We start from the raw sequence: 17390 nt of genomic DNA on the forward strand, positions 1-17390 counted from the left end.
TAAATAGGTTTTAAAGTGCTTTTAGCTGCACTTTAGCTTTTAGATTAAGAGATAAAACTGATGAAAGGGACACAACCTTCTGTCGCAGGGCGGCATGGCATTTGGGAGGTGAGGTGGTTTAAAATATCATTTTTATCTTCATTTCTCTTCATTGGGATGACTGTATTTCCTTACTACATCCCATAAGGTACTTTATCTTTGCCCATAAAGACATTTAATTCCTTAAACACTGAATATTCTGTGGTGTAAGACTTTGTGTGTGTGCATTTCTGCGATGATACGAAGCATAATCAAATCACAGCTATGGATATTAAAGCCAAAATGAGGCTTGATTTTAGGTGCTTTGGGGTGTGAAACTTTGGACACCTTTACGAAATCTGATTTTCAGAGAGCAAGCGCTTAAAACGTCTCTCAAAACTGTGTCTTCTTAAAATTGCACACCCAGCCTAATGGTCACTTCTGAAGCCTTGCTGGCATACCCGGTCCTACCCCAGCACATCACCCCCCCAAACCAAAACCCCTACGCTCAGGGATTTTTTGTCACTGCTCTTATTTAACATGATTTGTTCGCTGGGGCTCAGAGCAAGGAAACCCAGTAAATAATACATTGGACAATCAGAGAAGATAACAAAAGGAAATAGTTAAGGTACTATAATAATTTTAGCCATTCTTTTTTCAGGTCACTATAATCTGCCCAAAGATAACTAATTGTTCAAAGTAAACATTCCACTCTGACCACAAAAGGAATCCATTACACAAACATATAATTCACAGTCATTTTTAGTGGGTTGTAAACAGTTTGGAATGAGCATAAAATGGGACAAAAATCAAAGTGAGCATTTAGAAATGAAAAAGTGTTTGCTACAAAAGGTCAGTCCCTTTACTTGGCAAAGTATGTAGAAAAGCCTGGGAAAATGTTGAACACACAAGCAGTAAGGGAATTTTAAAGCCAACAACCTCCCTGTTTCTTTAAACAGACATCGGAACCTATAACTGGATCCTGTCAAACAAACGACAGCAAAAAAACATAACAGCTGCTAAGAAGTAAAGTTGAAAGATAAAGTTTTCTAAGCTAAAGAACCTTCTCAGAAGTGGACTAAAGGTCTTTCTTAAATCTTTAAGCAAGGTTATGGATCCCAGGGTGGCTTTTAGGCACGGAATCAAATATGTAATTTTGTGTATCATTCCTGTCAGAGCATCCTGTGCTCCAAGAAAAGCAACAGAAAACAATGTCTGCAATGTCCAGTTTAGAATGGGAACGGTACCTGTAATCACCAGCTCTGCTGCCTGCAGGGTCACTTCTCAAGTCATTTGGGCTGATTTGAGAACACTAGCTTGGATTTGGGAATGGAGGGAGAAAATGAAGGACATTTCAAAAGAGAGATGAAAGTTCAATTCTATTTCCCTGGAGCGTTAGTACTGTATTTCTTTACAAAACCTAACCTACACTGGATATCCTCAGTAGGTTTAGGATACCGACTGCTTGGGGTGTTCGTTTACTCTGTCATTAGGCACGCAGACAATTGATCATCCCTAGAAAAGAGCTTTGTATCAGACTGTTTTCACACGATAAAACATTACTATGAGAAGTACCAGATAACATTTTGTTTAGGTGCAATGCAGACTGATATTTTTACTTTTTATGCGTTCTAATCATGCTTTTCATACATTAAAAAAAAGGGGGGGGGGAGGGGTTTAAAGGGTCGTGGATAACAAAATAAATAGGTGACTCAAGAAATGACTGGAAATAATATCTGGCCTAGAAACACCAAAAATCTTGCAATGGGCCCCACCCTTGGCAGGAGTGCACAGCATGTGAGTTATAGTACACTGGGAGGATCGTCCCAGGCTTTCTCTTCTCAGCTTAGGGCTGGAGCTACCTATCGGACACTTTCTGGGGACAGAGAAAAGCATGGAATACAGATTGAAAAAGGCAACTCAAGAGGTAGCCCCAGAAAAGCCTCAGGTAGATGTTGATGGCAAAGTAGAAGAGCACACAGGAAAAACAAGGGATACACTGAGCTATAAAAAACTTTCCCTCCAAATCCCTGAAAAAGTAGAATGTGAAGAAGAAATATTAGAAGTCTTTGAGCAGACGCTGTACTTCTTCAGTCTGATCATTCCACAGTACAGAATTATTCTCTTGTCCTCACCAGCTCAGAGCATGTATGTGGAAGGTTGTTTTTTCTGTTTAGGATGTTGAATGAGATACCAAGGGTACAAGACTTTTTACCTGGGTACTATTGACTTCAGTGGCACAGGTCTGTATAGCTAACTACTCAGGACAAGAAGTTCATCAAAAATTATGAATGAACAAATAATACAGAAAGAATGAAGAAAAAAAACCCCTGAGCTTGTTAAAATAAATTAAAAAAAATTAAATGTGACAATTGCCTTGCAAATTTACAAGAGCGGGCACATTTTTATTGAGTGTCTTTATGAAACTCCACTACCAGCTCTGCAAGATGGCCGAGTAAATTTAGAAAAACGTTTTGCTTTCCAGACCTATTTCAATAACTAAAAATGCCAAAAGAGGCTGAAAAATGTGGAACTCACTCTTGAACAAGTGAATCCTTGTTGGATAGATAAATATGCATTATGGTGTGAGAATTTTTAGACCAGACCTTATAAAGCACCCCTGTCCTGAAATGGTGAAAAAGTGAACAGTAGCCTAGGGGACAAATGACCAAAATCTGATCTAAACGGCAACAAAATAATTTCAGAATAATTCCTTTGATTTCAATATAGATATTCATTTAAAAATAGTGTAACTAAACAGGAAATGTTGCCCACAGTTAATGACACTCTCTGCATTTTTAATCTGTGGGAGAATATTACTACAGTAGGCTCTTGTATCTAACCTCATCTACACAGGAATATACATGAATTAATACGGTTTATTCAGATTTAGACTTTCTGCCCCAGTGAGAATGTTTTAAAAATCAGAAAAAACAATAGAAAACCAACAGGTAAATAATATTTAAAACCACGAGCTGATAAATGAGAACACAATAGTTTAGCAAAGTACGAATGTTTTGTAAGCAACATTTAGAGTCAGTCTCCTAAGGTCTTTTTTCCTAATAATCCTTTATCTTAAATGAAGCACGCAAGTAACATTTTTGGTACAGTTACAGTACATAGATGATATATTTTCTAAATAGGGAAAAAAAAAAAGCTTTTCTACAACAGCCAATATGCCAGCTGTACTGAGTATCTAGGCCATCTTACTAAGACTAGGAAAGTAAACATACAGTTTTCATTAAATGTGCCTTTCCCATAATTGGTACGTAAGTATTTCCCATGACTCTGCAGTTGAGTATCTTGGCTGGAGGCATATCTGGCCATTAAGAGGAGGGCTTCAGATCTGTTGAGTCTCAGCCATGCCGGGAGACTTGGCACCTCCACATACTGCTTCCTAATACCAACCCCGGTAGAAAATGTCATCAGAAGCTTGCATAAACATTGGACTTAGTTTCACATAAATTACTGCTGTCCTGAGATAGTTTATGCCAGAACTTAGTAAAAACAACACTTTGAGTAAATAGAATGGGGGGAAATGCAAGCATCTTAATCCAAGAAAATGATAATAGAGAAAGCTATATATCAAATATAAACTCATAAATACAGCGATAAAATGAAATTTTTATCTCATGCCTTATAATTAGCTCTTATTTACGTATTAGACCAACTAAAAGGGGTAGACTTCTCTAAGTCACAGCAAGTCTGAAGAACAAGAACAATAATGCAACACTCCAAAAGATGAACTCCTTTGAAGGAACAGGGATATTTTCATTTTCTTCCATGAACATTTCTCTGATAACTACACAGACAATAAACATTTAATTAGGTTTCCTGGATTTTTCTATTACAGTTCAGCAGTGCAGAGACCTCTGGCCTGCCTCCTCCTGGAGAAGTGGTCAGATACCAGCAAACCTCTATGAAATATCCAGTGCATCTTTTAGAGAACCTTGGCTAGGATCGAAACCGAACAGTCAATTAGACATGTTCTGCATGGCATGGCATTTTTATAATCTAATCTCTGCCTTTCCTTCTCATGTTCTGAATTTCTCCTCACAATTCCTCCTCTATTAATAGTCACTTCACACATTTCTCCCCATCTTTGTCTCTTTTCTTTACCCAGCCTCCAGCATTCCTCCAAAAAACCAATGCTGCTATCTCCCCCTACCGAATGATCTCCAGTTTGTTCGTCTCTGACTTCCTGCCAAACATTCTGGGAATAATAATATCCCTGTGCTCTTTGTGCTATATAATTAAAGCATGAATTTACCAGAGTTTGAAACTCCAGGGTAGTTTTATTGCACCTTTTGCTATAAAACCAGGTAACAATGATGAAATTAAAGTAGCTTTTTCCTTTGTGGGTAACGGTCTAAGTATCTGTTTGTTTTTCATTGGTTTTCTTGTTCTGAGGCTCCAGTATATGGCAGTGACAATGGGTTCACCCAGCCTTATTCTGAAAATAAATTTTCTATCTTTTGCAAGATATATGTTTCCCCAGATCCCTGGAACAAGTTGTAAACTTGTAACAGATGGTGATGAAGCCTCACATTTTTATACAATACATTTTAAGATTCTGCATCTACCGCATGTACCTTCCAAAGAAAATGACCTTCAATGAGAGAAGATACACTCTGAAGAAAGGAAGGCAGGCACCGGTGTTAAGCACATCTTTTTATACCACAACAATCTTTCTTATTAACTTAATCAAAACTTTTAATGAGGATGAATACTCGTTCCAATATTCTTATAATATTATGGCTTTTTAAAATAACTGCAAAAATTAGACACCTGCACACATTAAAAAAAAAAATATGGTCACATTAGAATAACATTCATTTTGGTTGACTACAATTCAGGACTTCAGAAAAAGTATTGGCATTACACTCACCAGAGACTTCAGAATGAAAGTTGCTGACATTTTATTGATGTTTAGCATTTACTTATCCAGAGAAAGACTAAAACAACAACATGTCAAACAAAATATAAGGAATAATTGGCATGAATGGGTTCTATTAGTGTTTTATCACAGAAAGAAAATGAAGATACAGAATGTGATACAGTTCAGTCCATAACTATATTCTAAATTGAACTGCCTGCCTACCCTGGCAATGTGAACAGATTCACAAGGTTAAAGTTTTGATTACTAATAGAGAAAAAAAATAGTGTTAAATATTAAGGTACTCACCTCTTTTTTCAACAGCTTTTATACACAGTCTTACAAACTGGGGGACTGTAGATTTCTCGTGCTCACACACCAAGTGCAAATGTGAGCCAAAAATTTGATCTACATTTGGAAAAAAAGAGGAAAATACATTAAAGCACATTATTAGCAGTAGGATTTTTCTCTCTTCTGAGCTTTAATATGAGTTAAAATCTCAGCTATCGAAGATGGACAGACAAGGTTGGAAAGAAGTCCTTTCAGTCATCGTAGTTGTTAGTGTCTGCACAGGACCAAACCTCTCGATACCTGCTGCCCATAGCACTCGGATATTAACCCTGCACTCAAGTTTCAATGGCCATTTAGACCTTGTCCTTTCTAAGGACTGGATGCAGCAGTCTCTGGAGTTGACCAGCCACAAAAAAGTGAAGGCCATGCTAGAGATACAGCTTCTTGTAGAGATACAGCTGTCTTGTTGAATCCCAAATCCTGCATGATGTTAACTGTTGGTCCAGCCTTGGAGCTCCTATTATTGGGTAGCCTCCATGCATAGAGTTTCAGACTTGTCATAGAGTATGGTAGGGATATAAGGGCTTTATTACTTTGAATGATTAGGACTTAGTAAAATTTCATCTCGTCTTTGCAAGAGATTGGGGGTTTCTTTGACACCAAACTGTCTCTTCAAAAAATAGAATGTACTAGTCATCTTTTGACGAGGATTGCATCTTACACAGAGGTTTACTTGTGATTGGTGTTATTTTTTTAATGAATAATAACTTAAGTAGATAATCTTACCTTTAAGATTTTATGATTCTAAAGTTTTGAGCAACTTTGAATGTTAATCTTAAAACATATTTATATAAGCAGGTTAAACTCCTCAGATTACTAATTAGCTTCCTCCACCTCATCTCCACTCAATATGTTTGAGAAATTATGAAAAGAGCAATCAGTAATGGGGCTGTTGTCAGCTCGAATCAAAATGAATCAAGCAGATGAAAGAAACTACTCAATAGGAGCCAGTTAAATGCTCAAACAATAGGAGCGTACAATCATAATTTATCCAAAGAGACAGTCTCCATATAGCATTTCAACAGAGTACTACATTTTGGGACTTGGCATAGAGGCTTTAAAATTTTTTTGTATAGATAGCTGAGGGGTGTTAGCACAAGCTCGGGCTCTGCAGAGCAAAGCGAGCAAGCACGCTCACCCACAGATCAGCAGGAGCTCCTGCTGTCCTCCCCAGCTCCCATGGCACTGGAGATTTCCTCCATAGTCAGCCCCACCATCTTCCACCGTAACCAGTTTGACTGCTGCTTTCTCCAGAAAAACCCCGCACCTTTTGCTCACTAATAGGCAAAACCCCATTTGTTTATTTTCTGCTTTGCAAGGGTCTTTGCTTTCCTGTTGTTAATCACTATTATTTCTTACTAATCTTAGATTTCACAAGGAACTCGCTTACCTTTTCTTTCCTAATACCTCAGCATAGTGAACAATCATGGAAACAAGGTGGGGTGCATGGGATGGTTTGGATTTCTCGATATGTATTAGGGAAGTTTATTCCAGCACCCCCCAACGCATGTGGTCTGCATTCTGGTAGAGTACATCAAAGCCTGAATGTGAGTTGGATTTTGGGCTGCAGAAGGGATGGAGAACTGGGTTCACAGCACTATGCCGAGGAAGGTTGTGTGCGTGTGTGGCGTTAAGCATTAGCGAACAGTCTGTTACATGTTTTGGGGTTATGTTTCTGACAAAGCACAGTCTGGTTACATTTTCTTCATAAAACATTTATAGCTGCCTTCAGTAGTAATTATATATACAGAGATTTATGATTAAAATGTACTGGTGCTTCCTCTTTCGACATCTTAATTGTTTTTTAAATTTTAGTAAAGACCTGTCAAATTCTTTGCATAGTACGGAATGGTCTCAGATGTAAATTATGTTAAAAGAAGTAAAAAAAAATGTATCTTATTTGGTGGACAAAGACACTTGCAAACAATTTCAGAATCAAAACAGGAAGAGAACTACACTGTGTTTAGATGGCAATATATGAAGAACTGAGACAAAATTAATGCATGGATGTTCAGCAGCCTCTCTTCTCTATATAACCACTTTATAACCAATTTACAGGATTATTTTGCAGTCACTCTTTCAATCCCCAGTACAAATACAGAATACTTGGTATTCTTGGGAGGAAATTTTGAAAAAGCTGGAAGCTTACACAATTCTCACCTAGTCCATTACTCCTTTTCTGGGTGCAGAATCTGTATCTTCTCCAGCAAAATGTTTAACCTCATTTTCCTTTTGGTATATGGATATAGCCACATTCTGTATCTTGCAGTTAAGCTTTAGAACACCTCTTCTTAACAAATAGGCACTCAAGGTTTTTGTCTTCAATGGAAGGGGCAGCGAATCAGCACTAATAGTTGCTGGGCATCAAGAGAGGCTATGGTAAAACAACAACACACAACTACTTTGTATTTTTTTCTCCCCTTCTAGAAATTCATGAGTATTTATAAGTACATGATCTTGTGAGTCATCCAAATAGTCTGAATTCTGGGTACTCCTGAACCGCAAACTCCATGATTCTCTCCAGTCAATTGATTTTTTGCTGAATCTGTTTCTGTGCATAAACATGGGAATGGCAGTAGTTACACTGCCATATTTACACTCTTAGAGGTCACAGGGATAGTTGAGGAAAATTCAGTTAATGTTTGCTTGTGCAGTCCTTTGAAAACAAGGAATTATAGGAATGTCAAATTACTAATTTTTGTAAACTAGGTTTAAGTGTAACTAATATTAAAATATTATTTTATTCTTCTTTTATAGGTGTGTATATACATTTTAAAACTAGTTTAAGGGTAAATTATCCAGAATATTTTTTCAAGAAAATAAGAACTGCTCCCAAAGGGATAAAAGAAGTAAAAAAGCCTTTGTTTGAATTGCTTGTGATAAAGCCCTTCAAAACTTCACTTTTTATGAGTTGAAAAAAAAAAAAAAGATGTACACAACACTCCTAACCTCCTGTTATGACAGTTTATGTTTCCTGTCCAGCTTATTTAACTCAAATGCCTGGGAAATAGACACAATTACCACCTTATGGAATGCTACTTAACTTTAAATGCTCCCCTATGAATAGAAATCCACTTTATCTTCTCAGAGTTATTCCAGTTTCTCAGGAATTATTTCCTCTATAGGGTCCTGAAATGCTCTTGTTTCATCATCTAAAAATTTAAACTAACAATCGCTCCGAAATATCTTTTATTAGAACAAAGGCAATTCCCATACAGTGGATTCTGTTCACAAGAGCTCGTACAAAGGAGCTGCATACTATGCCCATATACAGCTTTAATCATTCACTCTTTCAGCTGTTATCAATTTAAAACCAATGAAACTCCCACACTGAGTCCATTTGAGCAGTCAATTTTAATATCTTGGGGCATCTGTAGTTATTCTGAATTGGCTGCAAAAGCAGAACTAACAAGTTAAGCTCTAACCATAAGTCTACATCAGGCTGGTAAACCATACATCAAACGCAGACAGTTAGTCAATACTGTAGGACGAAAAACCAACAAGCATTTTTAAGAAGAGCAATATATTCATAATATGTTTGGTGGTATGGTTTACATTACATATCCTCGATATCTGCGCATTAAACTCTCTATTTAAGACGGTGAGGTGTGTGACAGCTTTGCACAGGGGTATAAAACGAGACACCAGAAGAGGAGGGAATGGACATTTGCAAGTTGTATAATATAAAATGATGATTACAGCTGCAATGAATTGCTTGTTCTGGTGAGCTTCAAGCTTTCCCTGAGCCTGACAGAGATACTTTTTTTTTTTTTTTTTTTGAGTAGCTCTCACAGGCTGCAGCAAAGCCACTAATTCGGAGCTGCAGAAATCTAGTCTATGGGAGAGAATACTTCTGGAAAAGAAACAATTAAAACAAAATCACTAAAGCCACATCCTCACTGAGAATGTCATTGTTTAACTGGTTTTGGTGTACATGGATGAGATGTGGCCACACTTGGAAGGAACTCAGACTTCAGTGTTTTTTATTAAAAAAACAGGGCATGGCTAATATTCCTATTTCTCGGGAAGAAGCTCAAATTCTGACACGAGAAGAGAAGGTATATTGCTGTAATGCTCAAGTTTTTAGAAAAGTGAATTATATTTATGCAGTGCAGTGCCTTCCAGGAGCAGAGTTAACTCTACTACATCTGGATTTGAACTGCTGGACCAGAGCTCTGTATCAACATCTAAGTTGTTTGTTTTCTTTGTGTCTGTTTGAATGCTGGGAAGGAAAAGGGGGAAAGAGAACGAAAAGGCAAAATAAGAGAGGAATGTACAGAGAGAGGGACAGAAGAGCAAACACCACAGCAGCGAATTTTTTGGAGGGGGAAGGGATGTGGTTGGAAAGGGCCTTATTTTGAAAGGTGACTTCTAGCTGCTCAATCTGTAGTCAGGCATATTAAGGCAGACATGAAAAGGATCCCAGACTTGGGCTCCAAATAACGCCATGGTGCCTTTACAATAAGTTGTCCAGGTCCTCAGCTGATTGAAGTCAACGAGGTTGTCAATGGAGCTCCCCTGATTTATGCTAGCTGGGAATCTTGCCAGTCCTTTTAACTTGGAGATTTACTATATATCGTTGATCTGTGGTGGTCATCAATTTAAAAAAAAATTACATTTGTGAACAGTTACTCTTAAGTGGCATATGAGCTACCAGATTTGTTTCACGTTCTCAAAGAAAAGGGAAAATACAGAGTACTACAGACACTGGTCTCTTTTGAGAAATGATGATGTTTTACTGGGGACAAGAGCCCATTTGAATTCAAAGATAATGAGTTTTCTGTGCTCTTCAAAATGGGTCTCCAAAAATTAGATGTTTTAGAGTTATCAAAATAATTTCTGACCACCACATCAAAGGAAAAATTCTCTTTATCCAGTGTTTGGCCATTTACAAGGTTTGGGAAACGAACTTCCAAAAGTCCGTGTAGTGGTTAGAGAAAAAAAGAAATACCCTTGTGACCCACTGTCCCTACCAGTCAATGGAAACATTTCCTGACTTTCGCTAATTTATTATGGGCATCAAATCATTTGCTAAATTCCTGCATAACACAGAAGAATTACAAAGGGCACCAAAGGTAAGTCTTAATCTACTCTTCTGGAGTTCTCATGAGCGTTACTCTCCTTGCATTGAACTATTCCAAGGACTGTTGAGACATATAAGACAATAAAGACTTTTCCCTTGTCTGGAAATAAAATGGTTGGTGATCTCTGAGCTGCTATCTGCACAACCACCAGCATATGTTGAGCTCTGTTCTATAGGCTATCAAGCCAAATCACAGCTAGTTCCTTTCACTAGCAATTGAGTGGCTTTTATTTTCATCTTGAAACAGTTGTAACCATTCCAATTTTTGTGCTGTTTTGGTTCTTGCCTTAACTTAACTTGCAAAATAAGTTCAGTGAAGTTCCTTAGGTGTCTGGCTTTTGGGGGAAAAAAATCCACCCCCAAAAGACCTAGATGAATTTCTTGCTGGCTGCATAGCTGCATCTTCCTCATTTCCCACAGTTTTTTTTATGTTGTTACTCATGCTTTTTTACCATTTACAGAATGTGTATTTTGCGACAGTCCATTACTAACACAACCACTATAGCTTTAAAACCAGAGTTTCACAGAAGGTGGTGTTTTTTGGTTTTTTTTTTTTTTTGGTGGTTTTTTTTTTTTTTTTTGTGGACTAGAAAGGCTCAGAAATCAGGAAGTGAGCAGGCCAATATCAAGTTGAAGGTTGGCAATTCATTTTGGGTAATATTAAATCATGACAAAGCTCAAAGATAAAGATCAAAGTTCAATTATAGACTATAAAGTAGTTATAAAAGAGAAGATTTATATATTATTTTTCTAGCATATTAGTGCAGATTCTGTAAATTCTGAGAATATTTCAGTCCTGAGGAACTGAGGACCCCTGCCCTAGCGTATAAATTTGAACAGAGTTATTCTCGAAACAACACTGTTAAAGTGGCAGACATGGAACATGCCTTTTATTTACTGTTTTGAAGTTTGCATGCACGTGTGGATGGATGCAAACAGAAGTGCACACATGGACGCATACATATTACACAACAGTACTGTATTACACATCACCTCAAAAACTACTCAAAATGCTCCTAGACCAAGATATTTTATGTAAGCACGAGTGAGACGGAACAAGAAGGACTGCCGATCTTCATTAGAGCTCTTGCTGGAGCAAGTCACCAGCCCATTGTAATGAATGGAGCCAACGTGCTGTTCCCATTCTGGCTTCTTTTACGCAAAGGACTAGAAAGCAAATGGGACGGCGATGACAAAAATAACTTTTTGTCATGTAAAGCGTTGGCGCATCTTCATTTTCGGATCAACACGCAACTAACATTTACACTTTGGTCTGCTACATTCCATCATCTGATTATTATCCTCCTACTTCTTATTTTCCTCATTTGTTAACTACCAGCTTTACCACACGGATATTTGCTACCTCCTACATAAACAAAGTTTTGTGAAGAGTTAAATGACAATCACATAATTTCTAGATTTCCTGATAACAGTGTTGGCAGAACAAAGTACCCCAGGAGATCAAACTGCTATTAAATTTTGAAGCCTGCATTCCCAAATTTGGTTAGTGCGGAGAAATGTGTTGAGTCTTCTGGCCAAGTGTGTACACATCAGAAACTAACAGAGCACAGAACTGTGTTTAAGTGAACTTACCACCTTAAAATATATTTACTCATAGCTATAATTTACGTGTTAAATTTATTGGAGTTTTGGTTCCAACGTGACATACAACGTAAAAAATCAATATAGATTTGAGAGCTTTATAGTGCCCCTGGCAAATATGAATAGCACTTGATGAAAAGTGAACGTTTTCACAGCACCTACAGTGCCACTGCATTGGAGTAATTAACACCACACACTTCACTGATATTTATATCAATTCTTCACCAGCACACAGAACAGCTCTTTGTCAGAAATTCCGTACCGAGATGTCCTGCAAGGCTTTAGACACACTTTTATTATGAGCCCCTATTTTAAGGGATTTACAATTCTGACAGAAGTATTTCCCTATGGGATAAAAGTTAGTATGCATGTTCTCAGAGCTGGAGGAATTTTTTTCTTGTAAAGATTGGTTAATATTTTTTTTCCCTTAAGAAACGAGCAAATAAATAGTTTTGAGAGGTTTCTGCAGCCATTTAAGTCACCTTTAGAAAAATAAATTGATGCATCTTATAATACAAAATTTGGCAAGCTTTTCATTTTCAATCTGGATGGTTGCATTCTGTGATTTAAAAATATTCTAATGTGATCCTAAAAATTAACATTTAAAAGTGGTCTCTGTCTAAGCAGTGCAACTGCATTTTCATAACATTTTAACAGATTAAGGGATAAACTCTGCAGAAGACAATGAAGGAACCTTATCAAATAAACATTTCACATAGACTTACCGTAGACTGGAATTAAGCTGTGCTAACGAATCCTGCCTCATTTGCATGGCCGAAACCTAATCCTAATGAAACTTCATGGTAGATAACTAGAATGTTTTCTTCATGGTAACATTAGTTTGGTAATAAAACTGTGCTGCCGGGTACCAATTCTGAATTACCATGTCACTAATCATGCATCTTTGTTATCCATGGAAGAGTATCCCAGGTAGAACCAAGCCATGTTTATGAATCAAGAGCTTAATGCAACTGTAGCCAAAACCGAATGCATTTGGCTTTCCTAGAGAGATGTATTAGGGGATGGATTTGAGTTATGCTAATGAATCTGGATTTGTTAGCAGGGATCACATCTGATCCCTGTGTAACACCACAGGAGATTCATCAGCCACACTTTATTAAAGTAAAAAAACCCCACCCCTTAAATCCAGAAATTAAAAGACTATAAATTACTACTCTATTACTGTAATAACTGCAACAAACTAATATGACGCATTCAAATCCCACCCTCAACCCGCCAAGAACTTCAAAGAGGTAAAACCCTTCCATATATTGAAATCAGATAGTATGAACGTTTAAAGACAGATCCTGAAAGTTTGGTGTGTGTGTGCGCACACCTCACACCCACGTCTTTATGCATAAATGACATTTTTTAAAGTGTCTGTGGCAGTTAGAAGGAGAAGCCCATCGCCAAGGCACATCGTGATTCCATAGAATGAAGATTTCCTTACATTAGGCAACATTGCACTGAACATTCCTGCATGTACCTAAAACACAAGAACATAATTCATAAAAATCTCTGCGGACACGGGCCCAGCTGGTGTTTAACTCTTGTGGCTGCTTGAGATTTTGCTGGCTGGGGTCAATCTCTTGGCTCAGGCCAGACAAGTTTAATACACACTAGCAACACCCCTTGCCATTTTTGACACACCACTGGAAAGCTCACACTCCACAGATTGACAGGGGCTGCTGGAAAAATGCCTCTTGTGAGTCAATTTGCTTGTGCAGTTGTGGGTTTCACACATAATAATTTGGGAGTGTGTAAATTTTTAAAGCATTATTCCAGACAATATTTAAAAACATGGCTTTCCATGATTATTAGTGGTCAGAATGCTACTGCCTTTCAACTACCAGCTTCTTACCAAAACGCTTACTGCTTGGATAAACTGACAAACACGTTTTATCAGAGAAACGAGTTTTTAAGGATATGTGAAAGTGATGGCTGGCCAGCTTAGCAAGAGACTGGAGCAGGAAAAAATCACAGATTCAAAGCATTTATTATTCACTGGCACTGGTATTTTAAGTTGTTAAAAATGTATTTTAATTTGTTAAAAATGTATTTTGTTGGCGAGTTAGAAAAATAATGAGAGAAGACAACAAGAAAGTATTCCAGCCTACCCTAGAAAATGAATTAGTCAGCACAGCAGCTGAAGTTCCTACTTCTGATTCTAAAATATAAAACTATATCCACATTCTTTTCTCAAAAAGAAATGGAGTTGTGCAGCACGTTGATTTGCAATGTGCATGGCGAGTGCCTGTGTTAGATGGAGGGGCTTCTACCACATGCACATCACAGCAGAAAAATTGAAGAACTAGTCAGATAGCACAGAGATAGATGTAACCATATGTTGATATCTTTTCTTTACAGTTCAGCAGTGTAAATTTTACAAGATAGAGCAACAAAACCATATCTAAGAAGTATTTGTCCAATGCCCTTATTCAGTTAACTGAGAATGAAAAACTCAGTTGTGAATTTTTACTTTTTACTCCAAAAAAAGTATATAAGACTGAACACACCTTTAATAAGTCCCTTTTCTTGCAACGTTTTCAAGGAGGGTCTTCGGGAGATGAACTTCTTTAATCTGCTTTTAACTCGGTTTCTGTCATTTGTGTCAGAGGCACTGTAGTTCAGCCTGAAAACTAAAAGAAATCAAAAGAAAAAGCTTCAGTGAAGCGATATTTTTAAACGAATAGTGGTTTGCTCAAATATCCTTAGAAAATAAAGGCCAAAGCCACCCTAGTAAAATCATGCGGTAGGTCAGCAGTGGAGCTGGTTGGACAGTACAGAACATCTGATTAATACTTTTGTGAATAAACATGATGAGTTCACTCTGCTGGTTATTCACGGAGTTATATTATTTATTGCCCATAAAAATTTGGATGGCAACCAGTTTACTCATGAAATGTTCACGAATCCCACAAGTTTCACATGGATGATTTTTCAGTTAAAACTCTGGACTCGAAGTATGCTATGCACTATTAGCTATGGACTACTTGTTAGGAGAAAGGATGGATGGTTACACCACTAGTGAAGGACTGAACTCTCTTGCCAAGATGGATTAAGCGCTATATATATATTTAATGCAGTTATAGAAAACATGGCTATACGCCATGAAATGTGTGCAAGATGCATTAATTTATGGAAAGAAAGTATTCCCCTCCTAATGATTATATTTTATTATATTTAGGCATATACCAAACTGAGAAACATTTTGAGCTCGATTTATTCCTGTTCTGTGTCAAAAAGACGTAGAACCCAGCTGCAGAAAATCCCCTGGAAGAAGTTTCAAAGGCATAAATTTGACTTTTTCTCTGCTGAGGTGCTCACAGGGCACCATCATAGCTAGAAAAACAGACAGCATTAGTAGGAAGGAGAAACTCAACACCCGAGGCTGGCTGCTACAGAAGCAGCAGTGATGCCATGGGGAGACCAAAGGTTTTCCTGAATGCACAGATTTTTAAAGTTTTCTAACAAATCACCTGAGTTTCACCACCTCTGAACAATCCTTATCCTGTATCCTGGGCTCTTTCATCCTGCCCATTCCCCCAGATGCTGAGCAGGAAAATGGGGCAGACAGAAATGTCCAACCTTCTCTAGCAAGGACCTTCAACTGAGACGGCTGGACTCTGCTTTTTGTGGAAAGAATAACTTTCCATCTTCTCTTGAAAATAAATAAATACATACATACATACATACAGAAATAAATAAATCCACCAAGACACAGTATCCTCCACAAGCTGAACTTGCAGGAGTTGGTCCATTGTCCCTCCAAAAGAATTTCTAAATACTACTCAGGATATTTAGTTGCTGTTACAGAGATGTTCCCTAATCTCCTCCTCCAGACTGAATCTGCTCTGTAACAGAATGATCTTCATATGGGCAAACCAACAGAAAGAACAAAAAGAGAATTTTCCTTGATATTATTGGACTATTTTGTGGTAAGAAGTTTTGCATAAAGTTATAACCAGCACCAGAATATTTAAAGGTGCACAATTATAAAACAATGTCAAGCTAAAATAACCGGTTAAGCAACAGTAACAACGCTGGAATATTGTGGTTTACATTACAAATCTGATTTTAACAGCCAAACTTATAAAATGGTTTACGCTTTGCTGTTGTCAAGGGAGAAAAACTTGCCAAATTGTTCATTTTAAGTAAATAGAACATAGCCAATTAAGGAAAGCAATATTTAAACACATGCCTACGATGATCAGAGCATAGTTTGCTTCTGATTTCACTACTGATTTTAACAGAAGAGTGCTCCATTTTCCCACAGCACTAAAATGACCCCACACATACTTCCACAAACTAGTAATCACACAGGACAAATAAAAGGACACTTTACTGGAAAATACATGGCTTGGTACAATAATCCATCACTTATGAAAAATAGAATTCACATTTTTTAATAGTAGCATTCTTGGAGTGATGTATCATAGAATATAAAGATTAGCATTCAATTGATGGTTGGTGCTTTTTTAACATTATAGCAGAGGACTTTTTGTTCGAAATTGAGCAATCCTTGGCAGGGACAAGTTAAAATTCCAAGTCACTTGGCTGTGCTATAAAAAGAACAACAAATGGATGTTTCTAATTCTACATCTTAATGGTACTTTGAAACAGTGAAGGGAATTGTATTGAGTTTGGGGGCTCTCTTGTTTCTTAGGGTCATTCTGTCCATAGCGACTCATATTTAGGTTTGCTTTTCCTTCACTTACAGTGAAGCTTCCTCAGTGCAAATGATGCAGGAGTGAAAACATCACTTAAGATTACTGCTACATTTCTCATTTTACGGGACTCTGAAAGTGTGCCCCAGATTTAAGATATTGTAACTGAAGTGGCATGGGCATACTGTCAATGGTAGGACACGGGATCTAGGACTCGACAGCAGGGTAAAGATACCTCTGCTTAGAAAGATGCATTAACCCAGCTGGAAGTTTTATATTTGTAACAGCAATTATGGTGTTAAAACTACATCTAGAGGTAGGAATAATTATTGTCGTGGATACTTTTGTATGTTCTGTGTTGAGTTTATAGCACATAGTTAATAACAGCAACAAAGCTAATTTTGATGAATTTCTTACTTTATTCTATTAAACATGTGTGAGTCACCAGAGGGAAACTCCAAACCTCCCAGAAATTCAAGGGTTTAGATAACATGTTCCCAAACCAAACTTAGCCAGAAATATTCTTGTTGGTATCTCCCTTAGAAATACTGCCTCTCTTGCCAAACCATTCTTCTCGCGATATCCTCACATTAAAATTACTTTCTTATTATATTTGGAAGTACAAAGAGGACCAAATGTTACTTCCAAGGCGGGGGGGGGGGGGAAGTAGTTATAAAACTCAAAAACCACAATAAATATTTTTTTGGAATACCTTCCTTTTTAAGTTTGAGGTTCTCAATCTGGCCAGAAGAATCCTCCATGAGAGAAAACTGGCAAACCTCAAACAATATAA

At 37.4% G+C, this 17390-nt stretch overlaps 1 protein-coding gene across 1 annotated transcript in view; it reads right to left on the bottom strand.

The window, feature by feature from the left end:
- ARHGAP15 (Rho GTPase activating protein 15) overlaps positions 1–17390 on the bottom strand; it is a gene marked incomplete at both ends in the record, with an annotated part of 215129 nt that overhangs the window by 66028 nt on the left and 131711 nt on the right. The window contains 2 exons of the mRNA XM_010079151.1: positions 5204–5302; positions 14447–14569. Of these exons, the coding sequence (XP_010077453.1) occupies positions 5204–5302; positions 14447–14569 (222 nt within the window). The remainder of the gene's footprint in view (positions 1–5203; positions 5303–14446; positions 14570–17390) is intronic.

Source organism: Pterocles gutturalis, unplaced genomic scaffold, assembly GCF_000699245.1.
Source record: "Pterocles gutturalis isolate BGI_N339 unplaced genomic scaffold, ASM69924v1 scaffold6386, whole genome shotgun sequence".
Taxonomy (NCBI): Eukaryota; Metazoa; Chordata; class Aves; order Pterocliformes; family Pteroclidae; genus Pterocles; species Pterocles gutturalis.